The sequence below is a fragment of the Nannobrachium achirus genome (assembly GCF_963921795.1).
Source record: "Nannobrachium achirus genome assembly, chromosome: 1".
NCBI lineage: Eukaryota > Metazoa > Chordata > Actinopteri > Myctophiformes > Myctophidae > Nannobrachium > Nannobrachium achirus.
In genome coordinates, this window is record NC_137810.1 from 65,372,552 (window position 1) to 65,394,430 (window position 21,879).

Consider the following 21,879-nt stretch of genomic DNA (forward strand, 5'->3'; position numbering starts at 1 on the left):
GCAATTATGCTTCACGTCACAATATGTCATGATGGGAGTTATAATCTCTTGGGAAAAGTACATCTTGTACAATAAATAAAACAAAATAATGTACATAAATGATCTATAAAAATGTACAGTACATAGAGGACATAAATAACAGATAGAGTTATAGTTATTATAGTTCATGTTCACACTGTACAAGGACTGGTGTTAAAGTGGTGATTAGAGGAACACGCCGGTCATCTGAGGAGGAACTGGGTCATGGAACTCAATTAACTATCACACACACACACACACACGCACGCACGCACACAACGCTCCATTGATTCAAAGACGCGTCTGTAATTGAAACAAACTGGCAGTTGCAGGCGTGCAGTCACTATAACCACATTCACTAACTGTCTTCTCTTGTCGGTCTGTTTGTCAGTCAGTCAGACAGACAGACAGACAGACAGAGCTTTCCATCTTCGGTACAAAGAGACCTGAACTTCTCTTCTACAGAGATCTGTTTCAGATTCAGATTCAGATTACTTTATTAACCATTGTGTAATGCACATAGGAATTTGCTTTGGCATACTACATTTTTGCATTCACAGAACGCAACACGTAGTCACCACAGCAGCCATGGACTGAATACTAGAACCCAAAGATCTAGACTGAAGAGATAGGGCTGGTTGACAGTGACAATTACTACGTGTACACGTCATAATCGTTTCCATGTCGAAAAAAAGCTCATACATTTTCCAACAGCAGCGGAAAAAAAGCAGATCTACAAGCTCACAACCGTTTTGAGCTTGTAGATCAGCCATTTCCACAATTAATGTTTCTTTGACGGTATAAAGTTATCAAATACATTCTTTGTATATTGAGCTTATTTGCCAGATCTGCCCCCGTGCAACTCCAAAGCCTAAAAGCCAAACAGAAATGTAATTTACCTCCATATTATGTTCCAGGCCAAAAGCGCAATTAAATGCAATCATTTGTGTGACAATTAATCATCGTGTAAAATCTCATACTCGTGACGCCCTATGGTGACAGCCAGACAGACAGATGGACGCACCACAGGTGCAGTGACAGACTGGCAGACAGACAGAGAGTCGGGATGGGACGATATGAAAATGTCATATCACAATTATTGTGACCAAAGAGATTGAGATTTATGATATCATCCCGATAATTAAAAAATCCCAACATCCATTATCCTGGGGTGGAACATTTGCCCAAAAATAGCAGATCTACAAGTTCAAAACGCAGTAGAGAGTTAAAAAAAAAAAAAAAAAAAGACAGTGTCAATATCCATTTGACCAATTATAGAGGGTTTAAGTGATACTGGATATGCAGCTCTGCAAATAAAAGGTGAATTGATCCCAGTGCATGACGGAGGACGATTTCACAATAAATTACTTAATTTATCGTGATATCGTCCTCCGTCATGCGCTGGGATCAATTCACCTTTTATTTGCAGAGCTGCATATTTGGTAATCTCCACAATACAATTATCGTGAGTGTTTTTTTTTTTTTATCACGATAAACGATAATAGCGATTATCGTCCTATCCCTAGGTCAGACAGACAGTACAGCATGACGTACCACAGGTCTGGGTTTGGAGGTGGCCACCAGGCGAGCCAGCAGGTCGTCCTCAGAGATCTGGTTCATCACGTGGGCATTGTACGCCACCACGATAGACACCTCTTCCATCATCCTGACCACACAAGACGTTCTGAAACGCTCCGGAAACGCTCTGGAAACCCCCCTTCCCGGAAACACTCCGAGATGCTCTCAAACCACCAGCCCCCGCCGCTCAAACAACCGTTTCCGCGTGAAGTTCACCCCCAAAACGCTCGTCAACGTTCCACAAGTTCCCCGACGTTCCACGGCATGCCTCTGCGCTCCACGAGTCTTCCAAAAACAAAAGAAAAGCTCCACGAATAACGCAGAAGGTAATCCGTTCGATAATAATCCACAGGTGAGGGACGAAACAAACCCGAGCTTGTTTACGGGAGAGGCGAGAGGAAAAGGAGGGGAGAGGAGGAGATTAGTGCAAGAGATGGAGATGAAACAGGAGCGACGCTGCACGCAGCGGAGGAGAGTGATGTCAGGAAAACTAAAAAAAGAAGGAAAAAGAAACGGCGAACAGACGAGGAGGACAGAGGGAAGAGCGGAACACAGAAGAGAGGAGAAAAACCAAAGCAGAGGAGCGTAACGTGGACAGGAGAGGAGAGAGTAGAGGAGAGAGGGGCAGAGAGTATAGCGGTGTTGACAGCGTCAGCGTGAGAGCTGCACTAAAAGCCACTCGCTGCACTACACAGTCTCCCTGGACACACACCACTCCTCCTAGACACAGGCCACTCCCCCTAGTAGCCATAGACCACGCCCCCTCAGAGGAGCAGGGAAAAACACCTGTGTTTTTCTCCTCCTCTCGGTCCCTCTCAGAGGAGGAGGTTCACTCTGCTCCTCTCTATCCCCCAGTGTGTGTGTGTGCGTGCGTGCGTGCATGCGTCTGTGTGCGTGCATGTGTGTGTGTGTGTGTGTTTGTGTGACTTGCTTCTAATCTTCTCAGTTTACACTGTGGGAGTCTGATAGTGTGGTTCAGTTACACACACACAGAGTGTGTGTTTCTGTGTGCGAGGGGAAGTGTCGGAGATGTCAGCTTGACCGCAATGTAGTAGTGAGTAGCGAGCGTGACGAACGCACGCGTGCGCGCGCGCGCACACACACACACACACACACACACACACACACACACACACACACACACACACACACACACACACACACACACACACACACACACACACACACACACACACACACACACACACACACACACACACATTCAAGTAAGGAAGACAGTTAGATAGCGTTTGTAGATTAAATGTGGGTACCGCCTGTGTCTGTCTGTCTGTTTAAACTTTACAGTCTGTCTGTCTGTCTGTCTGTCTGTCTGTCAGGATAACGCCTCATTTATGCTCCATTCATCGTGTGATGAACAGAGCAGATCTACAAGCTCACAACACATCGCAAACATGACACATGGTGAGCTTTGTAGATTTGCTATGTGAATCGCACAATGCTGTTGGGCAATAAAGTAGGAATTGGGCATATGGGGTGTATTTTGTGTATGTTCTTCATGTATCAAGAGAACCAACATTCAACCTCTCACTGCTCCACTGCTCCACCCGTCGCAGGTCGGACAATCTCATGATGAGGGGTTGCAAGTGGATGCAGTTGCAACTAGTTCATTCAACCACTGGTGTGGACCGCGGTTTAAGAGGCTGTGAAACTTAAAATTCTTTCTTGAGTAATCCGGTGTGTGTGTGTGTGTGTGTGTGTGTGTGTGTGTGTGTGTGTGTGTGTGTGTGTGTGTGTGTGTGTGTACTGTGTGCGCGCATGTGTGTGTATGAGAGTGTGCGTTAGTAGTTTGTCACCTGGTGAATTCCTTTTGTGAGTTAAGCTGCTTTTAAGGTCAGCTGCTCTCAGTTCAACCACATCACGGCATAAAACTGTGTCAAAGCTAAAGAGCACGACTTTTGGTTGAGTTTGGTTCAGTTTGCACTCTTTCCCAGCACTGTTCTGAAGCCACGCGAGTTGAGTGAACAGCTTTTATTTGTCACAATGGAGGGAAAAGTGGGACTGCGTTACTAGGGCCCAAGGTGGAGGGGCCTTGATTATTGTATACTTTAGCTATGGAAAAATTGCAAATCTACTAGCTCACAGCGTGGCACCGAGTGCCGTGCTGCGAGCTTGTAAAGGTTCTCAAAAAAAAAAACAAAAAAAAAAAAACACAGAAGGATTTGAAATATTCAAAGACCACACATTTTCAAGATTTTTCAAAAATAGCAGATCTACAAGCTCGCAGCGTGGCACTCGGTAATGGTGCGTAATAATGCGTTCCCAGTCTAAATGGGTTAAACCAAAGCATCAGTGTTTTACTGTGTTTTAGTCATGTGAGTGATGACAGCAGACTAATGACATTAACCCATTACGCATTATTACTGTCTTTAACCATTATTTTGTGCTTGAACTCTTAAAAAATAGCAGATCTACAAGCTCACGGCACGGCACCGAGTGTTGCGCTGCGAGCTCGTAGATCTGCTATTTTTGAGAATTCATGAAACCTTTGCCGCGTGGCGCATGCCTGTCCTATCAATAAAGATAAAACGGTTGACACAGTGAACACCACAGCACAGTATGTGTGGGGTTGTGAATCCAGCTGTGTACCTGTCCTTATGGCAGCAGCCACTGCACCATCACTACAGGAGGTACTGACTCCACTAGGTCAGCACTGACATGAGCACTGCTGGGTGTGCTGTGATTTTACCACGGCTAAGAGCAGTGGTTCTCAACCTGTGGGTCGGGACCCCCAGGGGGGTCCCCACATTATTTTGGGGGGTCCCCAGATGATTAGCTTAATGTGCAACACTGTTTTCTCACTCAACAGTAAACAAACCAGCATAAGTGTATAGAGGGTATCTGCACATTTCTAAAGTGACAATTTAAGGACTTTTTAATACCTCTAAAATGACAATTTAAACATTGACCAAATTGTCAAATATTAGAGGCTGAAATTGTGAAAATAGCAGATCTATATGCTCACAACGCCTCGCAGCGTGAGGCGTTGTGAGCATATAGATCTGCTATTTTCACAATAGAACCGTGTTATACAAAATGTAATGCCTCAACTCTTAGTGCTAGTCAGGGTGGTGGGTCCCCAGTTAAAATATGATTATTTTGGGGGTCGCGGCCTGAAAAGGTTGAGACCACTGGCTAAGAGGACCAGAAGCACACTCCACTCACTATGACTCCTAGGCGTTCTAAGTCCATGACAAACCACGGCCTCTTGTGGTGTTTATTCTATACTGGTTAAGTGTTCGGTCAAGAGCCTCTCTAGAAACCCTTCATCTCTACCCTGTACCCAGAATGCAACAGTCTAGTATGCTCAGGTACAGTATGTCCTCCTCCTGAGAATGATCCGCTAAAGTCAAAACAAACACACACACACACACACACACACATCCTCCACCCCGTCTACACACACACACGCACGCACGCGCACACGCAGACAGACAGGGTGTCAGTGTGTGTAACCCAGTGAAATGAAGAGGGGTGATGATGAAATTAAACTGAAATCAATCTGTCTGCCTTGTTCGTGTGTGTGTGTGTGTGTGTGTGTGTGTGTGTGTGTGTGTGTGTGTGTGTGTGTGTGTGTGTGTGTGTGTGTGTGTGTGTGTGTGTTCTGTGCGTGCGTGCGGGTGCCCGTGTGTGCGTGTCTCTCGTCCAACTGCAGGTCATTCTCTCTCTCTCTCTCTCTTGCAGAAAGAAGGTCAAGAATGCAAGGCTTTCATTTTGCTGAGTCATCCTTACCTGTTCCACACCTTCACCTCACCTTCAACTGCTCTCTCTCTCTCTCTCTCTCTCTCTCTCTCTCTCTCTCTCTCTCTCTCTCTCTCTCTCTCTCTCTCTCTCTCTCTCTCTCTCTCTCCTCTTGTTCTCTCTCCCTCTCTTTTTCTCTCCTCTTGTCGGTTGGCCCCTCTCTCAAACCCTCCCCCCTCTCTCTCTCATATCTCAGGAACAGTGTTCCCTCTCCCTCCCTTTTTGGAGCTGTGTGGAACACAAGCTCCCTATATGTGGCCGTGTGTGTGGGTCTGTCTGTCTGTCTCCGTGTCTGTCTGTAGCCTGCAGTAACCTTTTCTGACCACACATGTTAAGGGAGGGGCGCTGTTGCACACACACACACACACACACACACACACACACACACACACACACACACACACACACACACACACACACACACACACAGCTCCACTTCGAACAGAGGTTCGATTTTTCATCTCTCGCTCCATCTCGCCCTCAGTGTGTGTGTGTGTGTGTGTGTGTGTGATCTATAAGGCGTGTCACAGTGTGCTCTGCTCTTGCTGCCATTGCAAAAAGCGCTTCAGTTAGTAACCGAGTGACAGACTGAGATAAAGACTCATTACACAAGACAGGATATCCTGTAGAGAGAGAGAGAGAGAGAGAGAGAGAGAGATGGAGGAAGATTCACTATCTATCTCTCTCTCTCTTTTCAACCCTATTCTGAACCTTATTCTGCAGCAGACGTTCTGCACAAACTGCACATGTACAAACTGGTCAAACTGCAACGTCGACTGATACTTTTGGTGAAGATGTTTAGCGTAGGGGGAAAACAGGACCCCTGGGGGACTGGAAACACTGTCAATAACACACACGCACGCACGCACGCACGCACGACAGTGATGATAGGTGATAAATGTGACCATTTCAGCCTCAGAATTGTTCACCTCATAAAACGCACTGCTTTACTAATTTGATCATCATTCAGCTGCATGAATGCACTGCATGTTCTACATATCTTCAGTCGCTGATCCATTCATAAATTACAGGTTTATGGACATCTGTGCATTTTTTCTCAAAGCACTTTACATTCACACGCTGACGGTAGGGCTGTCACGATTATGACATTTTACATGACGATTAATTGTCCCTCAAATAATTGCGATTAACGATATAATTGTGTTTTTGTCGTTGACATTTACATTTCTGTTTGGCTTGTAGACTTTGAAGTTGCACATGGCAGATATGACACATAACCTAAATATACAAAGAAATGAAGGACATATTGACAACTTAAAAAATAACATTGATAGTGGAAATATCTGATCTAAAAGCTCACAACACGTCGCGATAGATCTGCTATTTCCACTATTTTTTTAAATGTTTTAATATGGAAACGATTATGACGATTATGACCAAATAATTGCAATTCTGTCAAATAATTGCCAATAGACAATGATGTAATAATTGTGACAGGCCTAACTGACGGTGGAGGAAACCATGCAAAACACCAACCTGCTCATCAGGAGAAGTTCTGTGCTCAGTGACACTTCCACACCAAGCCAGGAGGCGTCACATACACACATATGAGAGTGTGTGTGTGTGTGTGTGTGTGTGTGTGTGTGTGTGTGTGTGTGTGTGTGTGTGTGTGTGTGTGTGTGCGCGCGTGCGCGTACCTTAATACTGCAGGCTTGTTCCATGAGGCGGCGAGCGTTCTCTGCTGCCCTGTAACGTTTAGGAAGCTGAACCCTGAAGAACTTCAACGCTCCTTCAAAGTCAGCCTGGAGGAGATCCTCCTTGGAGGTCTGAGAGGAGAGGAGAGGAGAGGAGAGGAGAGGAGAGTTTAATCTCAAAGCATAAAAAAGCATTTCATTACCAGTAGAGCAGGGATATTGTTTTCATGCAAGAATTTACAAAAGTATTTTTTACCTGGGACAAGCAGGACAGGATATTATTAGCTATTAGTGAGCTTGTAGATTGGCTATTCTTTGGCAAAGACATTTGATAGAAAGTGAAAAAAGACTGTATCGAGTACGTATATTATAAGTACCTTTTACCAATTATAGAGGGTTTAAAATGGTACCGGATATGCAGCTCGGCAAAAAAAAGGGAATTGATCCCAGTGCATGACGGAGGACGATATCACAATAAATTGAATCTCCGCAATACGATTATCGTGAGTGTTTTTTTATTATGATAACCGATAATATCGCTTATCGTCCCATCCCTATTATTCACATGCAATTGTTATTTCTTTTTTCTGAATGCACGGCCAGGGACCACCTGCAATACCCCACCAGGGTCTGTGGACCACCGGTTGAAAATATCACAGGGCACCATCTAAACACACAGGGAAGGTCAGGATTACAGAGGGGCTGCATGCAATGACAAAGGAATATCGCCAGTGACACCTTTTTAATGCTTTTTGTGCTTATTCATAGTATTTCTTTTTTAATATTTGCCTTCTCTTAGTTTTAACCTGTGTGCCCCTTTGAGTGCTGTGTTTTTTAACAAACCTTATGCCTGTAGGAGCTATGGCAGTGGTTCCCAAACCTTTCAGGTCGAGACCCAAAAGAGAAATTAGACGTTTGTCCCGGGACACAAGCATATCTACAAGCTCACAACGCATCGCTCGCTTTGTGCCGCGTCGTGAGTACAGTAGATAGTCTATTTTCACTACTAATGTATGCCTTTGTCTTTATTTTGTTTTCTAATTCATGGAATTTCTTTAAAATGTATTTTATTTATTAATGAAATTACTGCCTTTTTTAGCTTTTTGAAATAATAAATAAATGTAGCAGACCAAAAATGAAGGGACCAATGCAAACGTGGCTGTGAGCCACAAATCTATCTATCCATCAATCTGGGAGGAGGAAGGCAGAGCAGGAAGCTGTAGTTGGTCTACCAGTTAGGGATGGGACGTTCGTGAACAAATAGAGTATTTTGAACGGCTCTTTGAAATGAACGATAGGATCCGGTTCGCACTAGGGAGCCGTTCCTTTATAAAGAACAGTGGTGGAAAAAGTACTACAATTCTTTACTTAAGTAAAAGTATCAATACTGCAATGTAGAAATACTCTGCCACAAGTAGAGGTCGGAAATAAAAATGTACTTGAGTAAAATTACAAAAGTAATGGTATCGAAATTTACTTAAAGTACTGATAGTAGAAAGTACTCTGACTGTACCGTTTCACAGGTTTTCCAATTAAAAAAATTTGAAAAATCATTTGAAAATAGCCGATCTACAAGCGCACAATGCGTCGCAACGTGATGCATTGTGAGCTTGTAGATCGGCTATTTTCAAATGGCAGACATGTATACGGCAGAAATGTATATAGGGTTGAATTTATTTGTAATTATAATCAAAATCTACAAAGTTACTAGTAACTAAAATGAGACAGTCTTTTGAACGGTTCTTTGAAAGGAACGGATTCCAGAAATCCAGCTCCCTTCAAAGAGCCATACATCCCATCTCTACTACCAGTGTGAGTAATGCATCCATCAGGTTGTGGTGTGTGGATGTGGTGGGAGTGTCTCCTTGCAGGCTGTGGTCACAGGATGTACAGGATGTGGAATAACGTTTGACAGGAGCTACTCTGTAGAAACAGCTTTCCGTTTCAATACCATGCGCGTCTTTTTTGAAAATGGGAGCATGTTTCTTTTCTCTTTTTTTCAGTAGTTTCCAACGGTTTGGTCACATCACCTGTGTCCTAAAACACGGAACGAGGTGCGTTTCAGGTGCACTACAAGATCAACGCGACTATCTTTAGTTCGTGACACGTGTCTCAATGTCACCCTCCAGTTGACCGGCCAGTCAAATGGAGAGGAGAGAGGAGAGGAGGGACGTTTTGTAACTTTAAAGTGTAGTTGTGAACGTTTGTTAAATGAAATAAAACAATAACTCGACAAACAGTGGCAGTTTTATAGGTCGGCTATTAACTCGTCAAACTCGCCAAAACAGTCAATATGAAGGTGCGTGAAGGACAATTATGTGTAGTTTTACATTTGGTACGGTAATTATATTTTATTGTAAAGTGCTACCGTATATTGTTATGCCAATGCTTTTGTATGTGTACAATGTACATGCTTTCACATGACTTCAGAATAATCAAACTGTCTGTAACTGCATTGTAAATAGAACATTATACCAGGGCAAAATCCACCCTAAGAGAGGGAAAAGAGTGCTGGGCCGGATGGCATACCCCCAGAGGTCTTGAAGAACTGCGACCTAGACAACCTCATCCTAGACTTTTGCAACAATGCTCTACAGCACAACAAGCAACCTGAAATATGGTCTCTGTCTAATATCATCCCGGTGCCTAAAGCTGGAGACCTCTCAAAGCCAGACAACTACAGAGGCATCAGCCTGACATGTATCACTGCTAAGGTCTTCAACCGAATGATACTGAACAGGATACGGCATGCCATCGACCCTCACCTGAGAGAGAACCAAAATGGTTTTCGAGAGGAGAGAACAACCGTAGCACAGATCCTGGCATTAAGGAGATTAATAGAGGAGGTGAAAAAGAACAACCTAGCAGCTGTACTGTGCTTCATTGACTTCAAAAAGGCTTTTGATTCTATCCACAGAAGCAAGATGGTGAAGATCCTTGAGGCCTACAATGTCCCTCCCAACATTCTCCGGGCTATCGAGACCATGTACGCAAAAACAAGGGCCAAAGTGGTGACCCCAGATGGCAGCAGTGAGGTGTTTGACATCCGAGCTGGGGTAATGCAAGGAGACACCCTAGCCCCCTACCTCTTCATCATAGTTCTAGATTATGCGCTCAGGAAAGCCATAGGGGGACGGGAACAAGAGCTTGGCTTCACGCTAACACCAAGGAGGTCAAGACGGCATCCCGCAGTAGTTCTGACAGACCTGGACTATGCGGACGACATCAGCCTGCTCTCCGACAGCATGGAACAAGCACAAGAACTCCTGAACAGGGTGGAGATAGAGTGTGCCAAAGTTGGTCTCAGGCTAAACGCTAAGAAAACTGAGGTTATCACCTATAACCTACCTGATCACTCACCTCTGACAACAACAGAAGGAGCTGTGTTGAAGGAAGTCAAGGACTTCAAGTACCTGGGCGCATGGGTCGACTCAACTGAGAAAGACCTTAAAGTAAGGAAGGCACTCGCTTGGAGGAGCCTGAACGGCATGAACAGTGTATGGAACTCTAACCTCCCCCGCCAAATCAAACTTAGCTTCTTCTTTGCAACGGTGGAGTCTGTTCTCCTCTATGGCAGTGAATGCTGGACCCTGAAGCCAACCCTGCAGAAGTCTCTAGACGGGTGCTACACTAGAATGTTGCGTGCAGTACTCAACATCAACAGGAGTGCACATGTTACAAACGAGAGCCTGTATGAGGGAATACCAAAGGTAAGCGAGAAAATTGCCACCAGAAGAATGAGACTAGCAGGACACTGCCAAAGACACCAGGAGCTTCCAGCCAGCAAATTGGTACTGTGGGAGCCAACACACGGGCACCGGCCGCGAGGACGTCCCACAAAAACATACGTGGACATACTCAAGGAAGACGTAGGGACACAGAACACCAATGAGCTGGCCAGATGTATGGAGAACCGAGATGACTGGAAACAACGATGGAGGGCTCGTCTGAGGACGACCTAGATAGATATACTAGTGCAGTGGTTCTCAAATGGTTTCGTTTCAAGGACGGCCAAACAAATACAAGTCCAAATGGATTTGGTTCCATTTGTACACTCTCAGAGTTCCGTTTGTACACTCTCAGAGTTCCGTTTGTACACTCTCAGAGTTCCGTTTGTACACTCTCAGAGTTCCGTTTGTACACTCTCAGAGTTCCGTTTGTACACTCTCAGAGTTCCGTTTGTATACTCTCAGAGTTCCATTTGTGCACTCTCAGAGATTTACAGACTCCCTGGATGTCACTTTGAGAACCACTACTTTTGCACTGCTTTGTTCTGCAGTCTACCCTGTGATCCTCACCCACTTTGTGAATCCTTTAGCACCACCCTGTGGCTTACTGGTGCACCGTTATCATTGAGACCACAGTATCAGACTGAGACGGATCAATAATGTAACAAAACGCGACAAAACTGCCAAGCCAAACATTATGATACCACAACAATGCATGACACAACATACATGCAAAAATACTATCGATTGAAAGACAACACTATGCAGTGTCATACATCAATGGATTAAGTCAGTGAAGGAATGTGAATGCACAATGAGTTCAGGTTTGTCTGTTGTCTTGCATCAGTTAAATGATACCACTGCAATTTTTTACACCTAATTCCTAACACGTAATCCATCATTGTCAAAATGCGTTGAAATAGAAGGACACAAAAAGCACGCATTATATTACATTAGCAAAAAAAAAAAAAAAAAAAAAGAGAGAGAGAGAGACGCTGCATTCTAGTAGACCTAGAAGTACTTGTGTCCTTCCAGCTTGTAGATCTGCTATTTTCAGAGTGGAACACCGGAGCGCAACAAACAATATATATTTTATTTATGAATTAAATGCAATTGTGAACTGTTAGTGTGCAGGAGATGTCTATGAACTCTGCGTTTTTAAACTTGAAATTACTTGTCTTTTAGTTCTACTGGATCTCTTCTCCACTAGTCCCTCCCTAACATCTCAGTTTTAGTTTTTACCCAGGGGGCAAACCAGCCTTTTTTTAGGAAACCTGCATTTGCCCCGACATACAAAGTTGTCCACCAGAAATATTATCTATGACCCAGTAGGATCACAACCTATATGGACAACCCGGTCAATTTGTACAACAAAGTCCAATATGGCCGCCTTTAGTTTTAATGGGGGGTGAATAGGGCAACATTTTAAACTGAGGGATATTTCCACGAAACTTCACAGGTTGATCAATGGTATACATATGAACATTTTTTGTATTGCAAGTTTCCATGAAATCCAATATGGCCGCCACAATATGGCCGCCATAATGTAAGGACCCAGAAAATAGGTTTTGCCTAACTTGTAACTTCTAGAGATGGACCGATTGCAAAATTCTTGGACGATTCCGATTTCCGGTTTTATTAAATTCTGACCTGCCGATACCGATTTTTCCGATACCGATTTTCTATCTAAAAAAGAACAATAATTATACAATACACCATATATTTTTTGGCTTGAGTACCCTTTCCATGATTTTTTTATCCAAGTACTCCCTTTCCCAGACAACATTTTGCTTATATAACTGCAATTAAAACCACAACTATGGTAGGCTATGCATAACACCCCTGTTCAACAATATAACATCACAAATAAGAAATGGAGTGAGTTTCAAACAGTGCATCCTGAGCAGATTTATTTTCAACACTGACAATAAGATTCAGTCAGTTTTCATGTCAATAACTAGTAATCAACAACCAATCATCAACTGATCAACAAAATTCAAAAACACATCTCAGTTGGCTGGTATTCTACCATGTAATTTCTTCAGTATCCCATGCAGTACCTCTGGGTATCACCAGGGGTACTCGTAGTACCCCAGTTAAACACTGGAATAGTTGACTTTCAATGTCACAATCAACAATTTTTTAAGCAGCACTGAGTTAACTTAAGAAAATAAAACTTGAACTCAATCTAGTGCAATGTTTGTAGGCCTACTTGAAAAATGAAAGCTGGTGCTATTTAACTATTATTATTATCATTGTTATTAATATGCTGGTGAAATTGGCTTGGCAATCCTTTCTGTTTTTATACTGTCATTAGTATCAACAAGCAACCCCCCTGGTTGCTTGTTTCTCTCTCAAAAACAAAACCTGGCAACATTGGGTGATCACTGATCAGACTCAGAAGTGTTTATCTTAGCACAGGACGCTAAACAAGCAGACTGCAGTGGACACACATGCTGCTCATGATTACATCATGCATTTATGTAGCGCAATATTTGGGATATATGTGTGGCTGGCTACCAGATGTGAGTTTGTATGCCTTGTAGATCAGCTGTTTTTGACTAAACTCACGCAGCCAGCCACCACTAGCTGCTGTCCGTTGTGTGTGTGTGTGAGAGTCAGAGACGTGTGTGTGGAGGGACAGGGGAGGGAGGGACGGGGAGAGAGAGAGAGAGAGAGATAGACGGAACACTATAGCCCCGTTCAGCTCGCATCGTTGCTTTTGTTCAGATGTAGGCTACTGTAATGAGAAGATGGAGTTATTTATTTGAGCGAACGGGTAATATGGCTTATCAATGCAAAGAGCGAGTTTTGGATCATCCTGGCACACAGTGAAATAAGTCCAAATCCGCGACATGTTTTCTTCATGAGTCTGTTAGCGTTAGCTTCGCTGCTGCTTTGTTTTGGTCAGCGCGCGTTGAGACACATGTTGCGTACTGCGCATGCATGTCATTTTTGATCGGCGGAAAACCGGAAATTACGTTAGGACCGGCCGGTCACCGATTGAGGCCGATTTTATATAATACCGGCCGATTTTCGATACCGGCCGATACCGATGTCCATCTCTAGTAACTTCTGAACCAGATGAGCTAGAAACGCAAACTTGGTGTCTATGTCATGGTGTCTGACCATGGGAGACTCAATGGAATAGCTAATTTTATTATTGGGTGTGTCTGGACCTTTATTGTGCATATTTGCAAGATGGTGGACTCCCAAAATAGAGCTTTAACATAATTTCTACCATGATTGTTGACTGCCTTTGCAAATACAAGCAATATGAATCCATTTGCTAAGATTTATGGCACAGAAGGGACTTATACCTGTATTATTCTTGAGTTTGCATGTTGTCAAAATGGCTGTAAACAAGATATTATATTTCCTGTCCGATTCTATACTGTATGTAGTTGTAGCAATGACTTCAGATAAAATCAGAGACCAAAACAATGCATCTTAGAAATTATTTTTTAATTAAAAAAAAAGAAAAAAAGAGAGAGATTATCTCAATGAAATTAAAGCAACTGCCTTTTTGGGTCTTTCACACATAGACATGCACATGCTTTCCAACAACTTCAGCTTCAGGGAAATTATAATGAACACATGATTAAAACAGGCTGCATTATAATGCAAATAATTGCTAGTCACTATCACTGTCATGTGTACCTATCCTGCTGCATCTTGTCTCCAGTCCTTGGCAACGACACCCCAAGTAGCATGCAATTCCCTTCTTCGCACATGAACAGTTTTTCTGGCAGCCTTTGATACAGCTACATGATATTGCCTTGTCCATTGATATAGGCCAGGCTGGCTCTGTAGATGGACAGGGGACTGCCTTCCCATCACTGAGAGACCATCCATATTCAGTGAAGCAAGGGATGTCTGGCTTCGCGATGTGTGCAGTTTTATCTATTATGGCTGCTAGAGCAGCTCTTTTCAGGTGCAGGCCAAAGGCATTTTCTGTAGGTGGCAGCAGCTTCAACAGGGTTGATCGGTTATTTAGGAACTTGTACACTCTCAGCTTTGCCAGGTCAAAGTCCTCCGAATGGTCAGCTTTTGATGCATATACAGCTATTGTGAGGTCTCTAGCCTGATTCTTGACATCCTCTGAGAGGGAATAAGAGGAATTTTCACCAAACTCCTGAAGTGCAGGGAGATCTAGACCCATGCTGGTCTTGAACCATGCCTTCTTTCCAGTGAAAAAGGGATAGCTGGTGGTATCTCTGCCACTCAGGCTGTGAATAAAGGGCAGGGCACGACACTGTGCGAGTCCAAGGGCTGAGACCAAGTGATGGATAGGAAGATATGCATCCTGCTCTGTTCTCACCCACAGCTCTGGAAGGTCTAGGAAGTGGGTGGCAGCATGATATAGGCACATGGTGATGATGTCTGTGTCACTAGCATGGATGACAGCTCTGTCAACTTTGTGAGCCTGGACACTGTAGATGGTGTGTAGAATTACCCTTGTGTCGGCCTCCTGTTGTGTTGACTCTAGTGCAGGGACATCAACAACACCCCTCCTTGATCACCACACTCCTTGTCTCATCTTTAAATCCTCCACTCAGGTAAAGATGGGTTGTACCAAGAGCAGACTTAAGTGTCTCATTTTGACACCATTCTTCACAGAGGAATCTTAGAAGGTTTGCTTTGTTTTCAGAGACAGCAAAAAACTCTTGAGGATCAGGAGCTGTATATTGTGCAGCAAAAGTGTATGACATTGGTCCTTTCAGAAAGGTGAAGCCTTTGGAGCAATCGTTGAACGGTACCAACGTCTGCTGTTAAAGGATGTGCCTATATCATGCTGGAAAGAAGGCATGGGTCTAGATCTCCCTGCACTTCAGGAGTTTGGTGAAAATTCCTCTTATTCCCTCTCAGAGGATGTCAAGAATCAGGCTAGAGACCTCACAATACAGTAGCTGTATATGCATCAAAAGCTGACCATTCGGAGGACTTTGACCTGGCAAAGCAGAGAGTGTACAAGTTCCTAAATAACCGATCAACCCTGTTGAAGCTGCTGCCACCTACAGAAAATGCCTTTGGCCTGCACCTGAAAAGAGCTGCTAGCAGCCATAATAGATAAAACTGCACACATCGCGAAGCCAGACATCCCTTGCTTCACTGAATATGGATGGTCTCTCAGTGATGGGAAGGCAGTCCCCTGTCCATCTACAGAGCCAGCCTGGCCTATATCAATGGAAAGGCAATATCATGTAGCTGTATCAAAGGCTGCCAGAAAAACTGTTCATGTGCGAAGAAGGGAATTGCATGCTACTTGGGGTGTCGTTGCCAAGGACTGGAGACAAGATGCAGCAGGATAGGTACACATGACAGTGATAGTGACTAGCAATTATTTGCATTATAATGCAGCCTGTTTTAATCATGTGTTCATTATAATTTCCCTGAAGCTGAAGTTGTTGGAAAGCATGTGCATGTCTATGTGTGAAAGACCCAAAAAGGCAGTTGCATTAAGATACATTGTTTTGGTCTCTGATTTTATCTGAAGTCATTGCTACAACTACATACAGTAGAATCGGACAGGAAATATAATATCTCGTTTACAGCCATTTTGACAACATGCAAACTCAAGAATAATACAGGTATAAGTCCCTTCTGCGCCATAAATCTTAGCAAATGGATTCATATTGCTTGTATTTGCAAAAGCAGTCAACAATCATGGTAGAAATTATGTTAAAGCTCTATTTTGGGAGTCCACCATCTTGCAAATATGCACAATAAAGGTCCAGACACACCCAATAATAAAATTAGCTATTCCATTGAGTCTCCCATGGTCAGACACCATGAAATAGACACCAAGTTTGTGTTTCTAGCTCATCTGGTTCAGAAGTTAGAGGCAAAACCTATTTTCTGGGTCCTTACATTATGGCGCCCATATTGTGGTGGCCATATTGGATTTCATGGAAACTTGCAATACAAAAAATGTTCATATGTATACCATTGATCAACCTGTGAAGTTTCGTGGAAATATCCCTCAGTTTAAAATTTTGCCCTATTCACCCTCCCATTAAAACTAAAGGCGGCCATATTGGACTTTGTTGTACAAATTGACCGGGTTGTCCATATAGGTTGTGATCCTACTGGGTCATAGATAATATTTCTGGTGGACAACTTTGTATGTCGGGGCAAATGCAGCACACCTTCCTTTGCCCCTTGGGTATTTAGACTTACCGGTAGTTATAGCCATCATAGCTTAGTTTTCATTAACCCATTTAGACCGGGAACGCATTATTATGCATTACTATACTTTAACAATTATTTTATGTTTTAACTATTAAAGAAATAGCAGATACACAAGTATCTGCGCGGCGAGCTTGCAGATCTGAATCAGGTCAATATTTTGACCTGATTCTATAAATGTCTCCTAAATGTTACTAAGTCAGTGGTGCTCAAACTTTTTCATGTGAAGGACCCCCAAAACAATATGTATTTGGCCACGGACCCCCATCTCAAAATATTTAGTTCCAGGGACCCCCCAGAAGCAAAATCTGAGTTACAAATGTTACATATCGTCATTGTCCGGCACAAACCTCGTATCTCCAAGTTTCAAATGTGTACGTCTTTTGGTAAAGTAAAGCCCTGCTTCATCATACAAGACCATCGCACAAAACTAGTGAAAACAGCAGATCTACAAGCACACAACGCCTCGCGGTGCGAGGCGTTGTGTGCTTGTAGATCCGCTGTTTTCACTACTTTAAATCATTTTTTAAACGATAATTACAAAACAAACGGTTTTGAACATACAAGGTTTCCACCTGACAACGACGATATATTCAAAGATTTTTTAAATGAACTCCTCCCTCCAGCCTGCATGGTCTCTCACCGCCAGCAGCCTGGGCACAAAGAGGCGGTGCCCCATGCCCAGCAGCTCCATCACCCTGCACACAGAGTCCGCCGTGGGAGCACCTCCACCTCCGTCCTGAGACGCATGCCTCTCCGTCTCCACCTGGCCTCCACCCTCCTCCTCCTCCTCCTGCCCCATGGCCAGGGCGGGCAAGGGGACCTTGAGCGGGTGCGGGCAGGGCGGAGGGGAGGGCGGGGTCGCCACCAGCGCCACGTCCGACCCGAGACCGCGAGCCTCCTGGGGCGAGTTCATAGCGACCTCCGGGCGTCACCTCCACATCCAGTCCCAACCTGGAGAAGTCCTGGGAGCAGCCAGCAACGCTGATCCCAGAACAGTTACGATCCCGGGAAAGAAAGTCTGAGCTTGGCTTGATCCCCAGCCGGGTCAAATAGCTGAATCTCAGCTTATTATCGCAACGGCGGAACGGTTTGGAGCCGATCCCAGAACAGTCCGATCGTCCACCGGACACGACGCCCTCAGCCCGAGCGCAGGTCGCGCAGTGAGGTCAATGAAATCTATATTATAAATTAGACCAATTTCATCGCACACAGGAGGAAGTTCAGTTATCAGTTTAACCCCAGAACCGAGTGCTTCTCAAGTTAGCGCAAGGGGAGCGGTTAAGGGGTTTAAGGGTCTTGCTCAGGGACACCTCGAAACATTGGGACAACCCGGGACCTCCCGCTGGCGGTGGAGAAGAGGGCGGGATGGGGCCGCTGTCAGAGGGCAGACGGAGTGCGTCTCAACGGAGTGACAGTCACGGCGACTCCTCCCCTCACAAGCGCCTCCTCCTCTTCGCTACCTCCCCCCGGTGACGCCGCGGCCTCCCTCCTCATCCTCACCCCTCCTCCTCCTCGCCGGTGGCCGAGTGCTTAAGGCGCGTACCATATATAGGCTGTGTCCCGGGTTCGATTCCCCAAAGGGACCCTTTGCTAGCGTGTCACTCCCCGACTATCTCCACGTTTCCCCCGTCAATGATTCCCACTGGACTGTCAAAGGCAGGAAGATATTTAAAAGAGCGGTTGCTATTTATGAGTTAATTTTGTTTCGCGTCCTTCAAAGCTTGGCCAATGGGACCCCGGGCGTACGTCAAACTTTAAGCCGTTCGTCCCAAGAAGTAGGATATATCAGGGCCAGATGTAGGCTTCAGTTTTCTTCAGGGTCCGGACACAGCCAGATGTTGGAGCTTAGCTCCTTCCAGGAGCAACCACTCAAAAATACAGCCCTGCCACGTGTGGGGCTGTTGTTCTTACAGAGGGACAAAACAGACCAATGGTATTCCAGCGTTTCTTCGTCTCAACTCAGCCGTCCTCCTCTGACATCACACATCACAGCAGTTTTGGCAACCAAAACAAAAAGACGCTCGCGTTCGTCAGCTTCAGCTTCCACTCCGAAAACGTTCTACCGAACCCGCCGGGGTTCTCAGGCGGCAGGTCGGGACTCGGGTTGTTCCGTTCGGGTCACAATGATGAAGAAGACAACAAAAAAAAGAAGCAATGTGGTGTACAAAAAATAAGGTTCCCACTGCTTCTGGAGGGAGGTCCAATCAGATTCTTGCTGCTAGGATGCTTCTTCTTCACAGGGTGAATAAATAGCTTGTTGCCATAGTTATGCAACAGCAATTTACCTTAGGGCACAGAATGATGGATGTGTATGTGCATGTGTTTGTGGCATGTGTGCATGTCAGTGTGCGTGTGTGCTAGTGGGGGTGTGTGTGTGTATGTGTTTACAGCCGAGTGCATGCTATACTGGGTGAGTCAGAGGTTGATGAAGATAAACAGAGATAGACAAAGCGTATGTGTGTGTGTGTGTGTGTGTGTGTGTGTGTGTGTGTGTGTGTGTGTGTGTGTGTGTGTGTGTGTGTGTGTGTGTGTGTGTGTGTCAAAATATTCTCTTCTCCGGTACAAGATAAAGGCTGCTGCTGGTGGTCAGAAGAACGATGTCCACTCCTGTCTTTACTTTCCTCGGTGTGAATAAAAAAACACAACTCCACTAACGTGCGCACGCACACATGTGTGTGTGTGTCAGTCCTCTTCCAGTGTCCAGTGCTAGAGCAGCAGTAGAGTGGGTGTTTCCACACAGCACTTCTAGGGAGTCCGGTTCATCTGGTTCAACTCTGTTGTTGGTTCCCAACACGCCGTCAACTCCCCAAAAAACCCTGCTTCCTTCTGTGTGTGTGTGTCTGCAGGACAGTCCAAGCCAAGCGCAAAAACCCAAACAATGTGCTCTCTCTCTCTCTCTCTCTCTCTCTCTCTGTCCTCCCAGTGGAGGGAGTGTGATGCTAGCGGCTAGCAGGGGCGGCTCCGTCTCTGCGCTCTGGCGCGACCAAACGCTCTCTCTCTCTCTCCAAGCACGCACACACGCACACAGGCGCAGGGATGGAGAGAGAGGCGCGGAAACGAGTGGAGGGAAGGAGGAGAGGAGAATAAGTAAAGGAGGATGAGGAGGAGAGATGAATGGTGATGATGTTGAGAGGAGAGAACACACAGCCCCCTCCCCACCCACACACTGACACGCTATGCACGGGCAGATGCTTCTGCATGGAGACTGGGCAGGAGAGAGAGGGGGGGGGGGAGAGAGAGAGAGAGAGAGAGGATAGGGATGGGGAGACAGGTGATGGGGGGTAGAGGGGGGAGAGAGAGAGAGAGGTGAGCGGGGGTAGAGAGAGAGATAGAGATGGAGGGAGAGAGAGAGAGAAGAGGAGAGGGGAGGGGGGATAGAGGAAGCCTCCTAGGAGAATGATGTCATGATTAGCCAATGAGAGACGAGCAGTGGGAACCCCCCTCCCCTCCCCTCCCCTCCTCTCCTCTCCTCTCCTCTCCTCTCCTCTCCTCTCCTCTCCTCTCCTCTCCTCTCCTCTCCTCTCAGCTCAGCATCCTTTAATCTGTTTCTCTCAGGCACATGCACACATAGACATCAAAGGGGGCTTGAGCCGTAAAAAAGTGCCCTCTCCAGACCACGAATTCAAGTAGTGAAAATAGCCAAGCTCACAGCTTAGAGGTCTGCTATTTTCAATATTTTCACAAAAAGGCCCTTTTACTGCAGCAGCTGAATGGAATGTTTGGATTGGGGTCTGGTGCAACGCACAGGTTCTGAACCTGGTGAGAGCAGGAGAGGACCTGGTGAGACGTAGGAGGAGCCCGGCCAGGAGTCAACCCATAGAGCCTAGTTCTTCCACGCGCCAGAATAGTACCCCCAATCCCGGCAGAGTAGTTCCGGTGCAGCACATTGAGTGACCCTGTCTTTCCCTAATAGGACTGATCGTGGATAGCTACTGGGACGTAAGTCGGGACTTGATCAACCCCGGCTGGGTCACCTGGGCGAGGGTGTATGATGTTGCGAGACCCGAAACACCCGTCGACCCCAGGCTACATCACTGATGATACGTCCCAGTTGCATCCTTGTGATGTTTTTTTTTCATTATTAGTTCTATTTATAGTGGCTCATAGGAATAGACTATGTGACAACCAGGAATAGTTCGGTGACCACCGGAGACTCGGTTGACGGCCGGAATTTAGACGGCACCCGGGAGCAGGTTGGGTTAGCGCCCCAGCCTGTGTCTTCCGTGAGGAAGAAGCCCAACAAATCCATGGTCAGGCCTTTAGGAGGGCCATTCAACTGCAGCAGCTGAATGGAATGTTTGGATTGGGGTCTGGTGCAACGCACAGGTTCTGAACCTGGTGAGAGCAGGAGAGGACCTGGTGAGACGTAGGAGGAGCCCGGCCAGGAGTCAACCCATAGAGCCTAGTTCTTCCACGCGCCAGAATAGTACCCCCAATCCCGGCAGAGTAGTTCCGGTGCAGCACATTGAGTGACCCTGTCTTTCCCTAATAGGACTGATCGTGGATAGCTACTGGGACGTAAGTCGGGACTTGATCAACCCCGGCTGGGTCACCTGGGCGAGGGTGTATGATGTTGCGAGACCCGAAACACCCGTCGACCCCAGGCTACATCACTGATGATACGTCCCAGTTGCATCCTTGTGATGTTTTTTTTTTCAGATATTTCAGCCCCTGCCTCTCTAACATTCTCTGCATGTCGCTGGTTTCTCTGTTCCTAGAGCAAAGCACACGCACAGAAAAAATATTTCTTCCGTTTTTGTTAGTTTTTTGGGAACATCGGGCAAAAATAGCCTAGAGCTCGCAAATATGCCATTCTCGACAAAGCTTTTACGTGGAGAGGCGAAATCAGCAGGGGGCCTTGCACAGAGCCCTGAGGGGATTCCAGTTGTGTACACAGCATATAGGGTTAACCACTTAAACCCCAGCATCCTATATTGTGAGGAAAGCTT

General features: G+C 45.5%; 1 protein-coding gene across 1 annotated transcript in view; it reads right to left on the reverse strand.

The window, feature by feature from the left end:
- Positions 1-21,879, reverse strand: part of rabgap1l (RAB GTPase activating protein 1-like) — a 173,974-nt gene that overhangs the window by 20,126 nt on the left and 131,969 nt on the right. The window contains exons 19-21 of the mRNA XM_080731086.1: positions 7,014-7,142; positions 1,793-1,881; positions 1,573-1,684 (exon numbers count right to left, since the gene is read on the reverse strand). Of these exons, the coding sequence (XP_080587212.1) occupies positions 1,573-1,684; positions 1,793-1,881; positions 7,014-7,142 (330 nt within the window). The remainder of the gene's footprint in view (positions 1-1,572; positions 1,685-1,792; positions 1,882-7,013; positions 7,143-21,879) is intronic.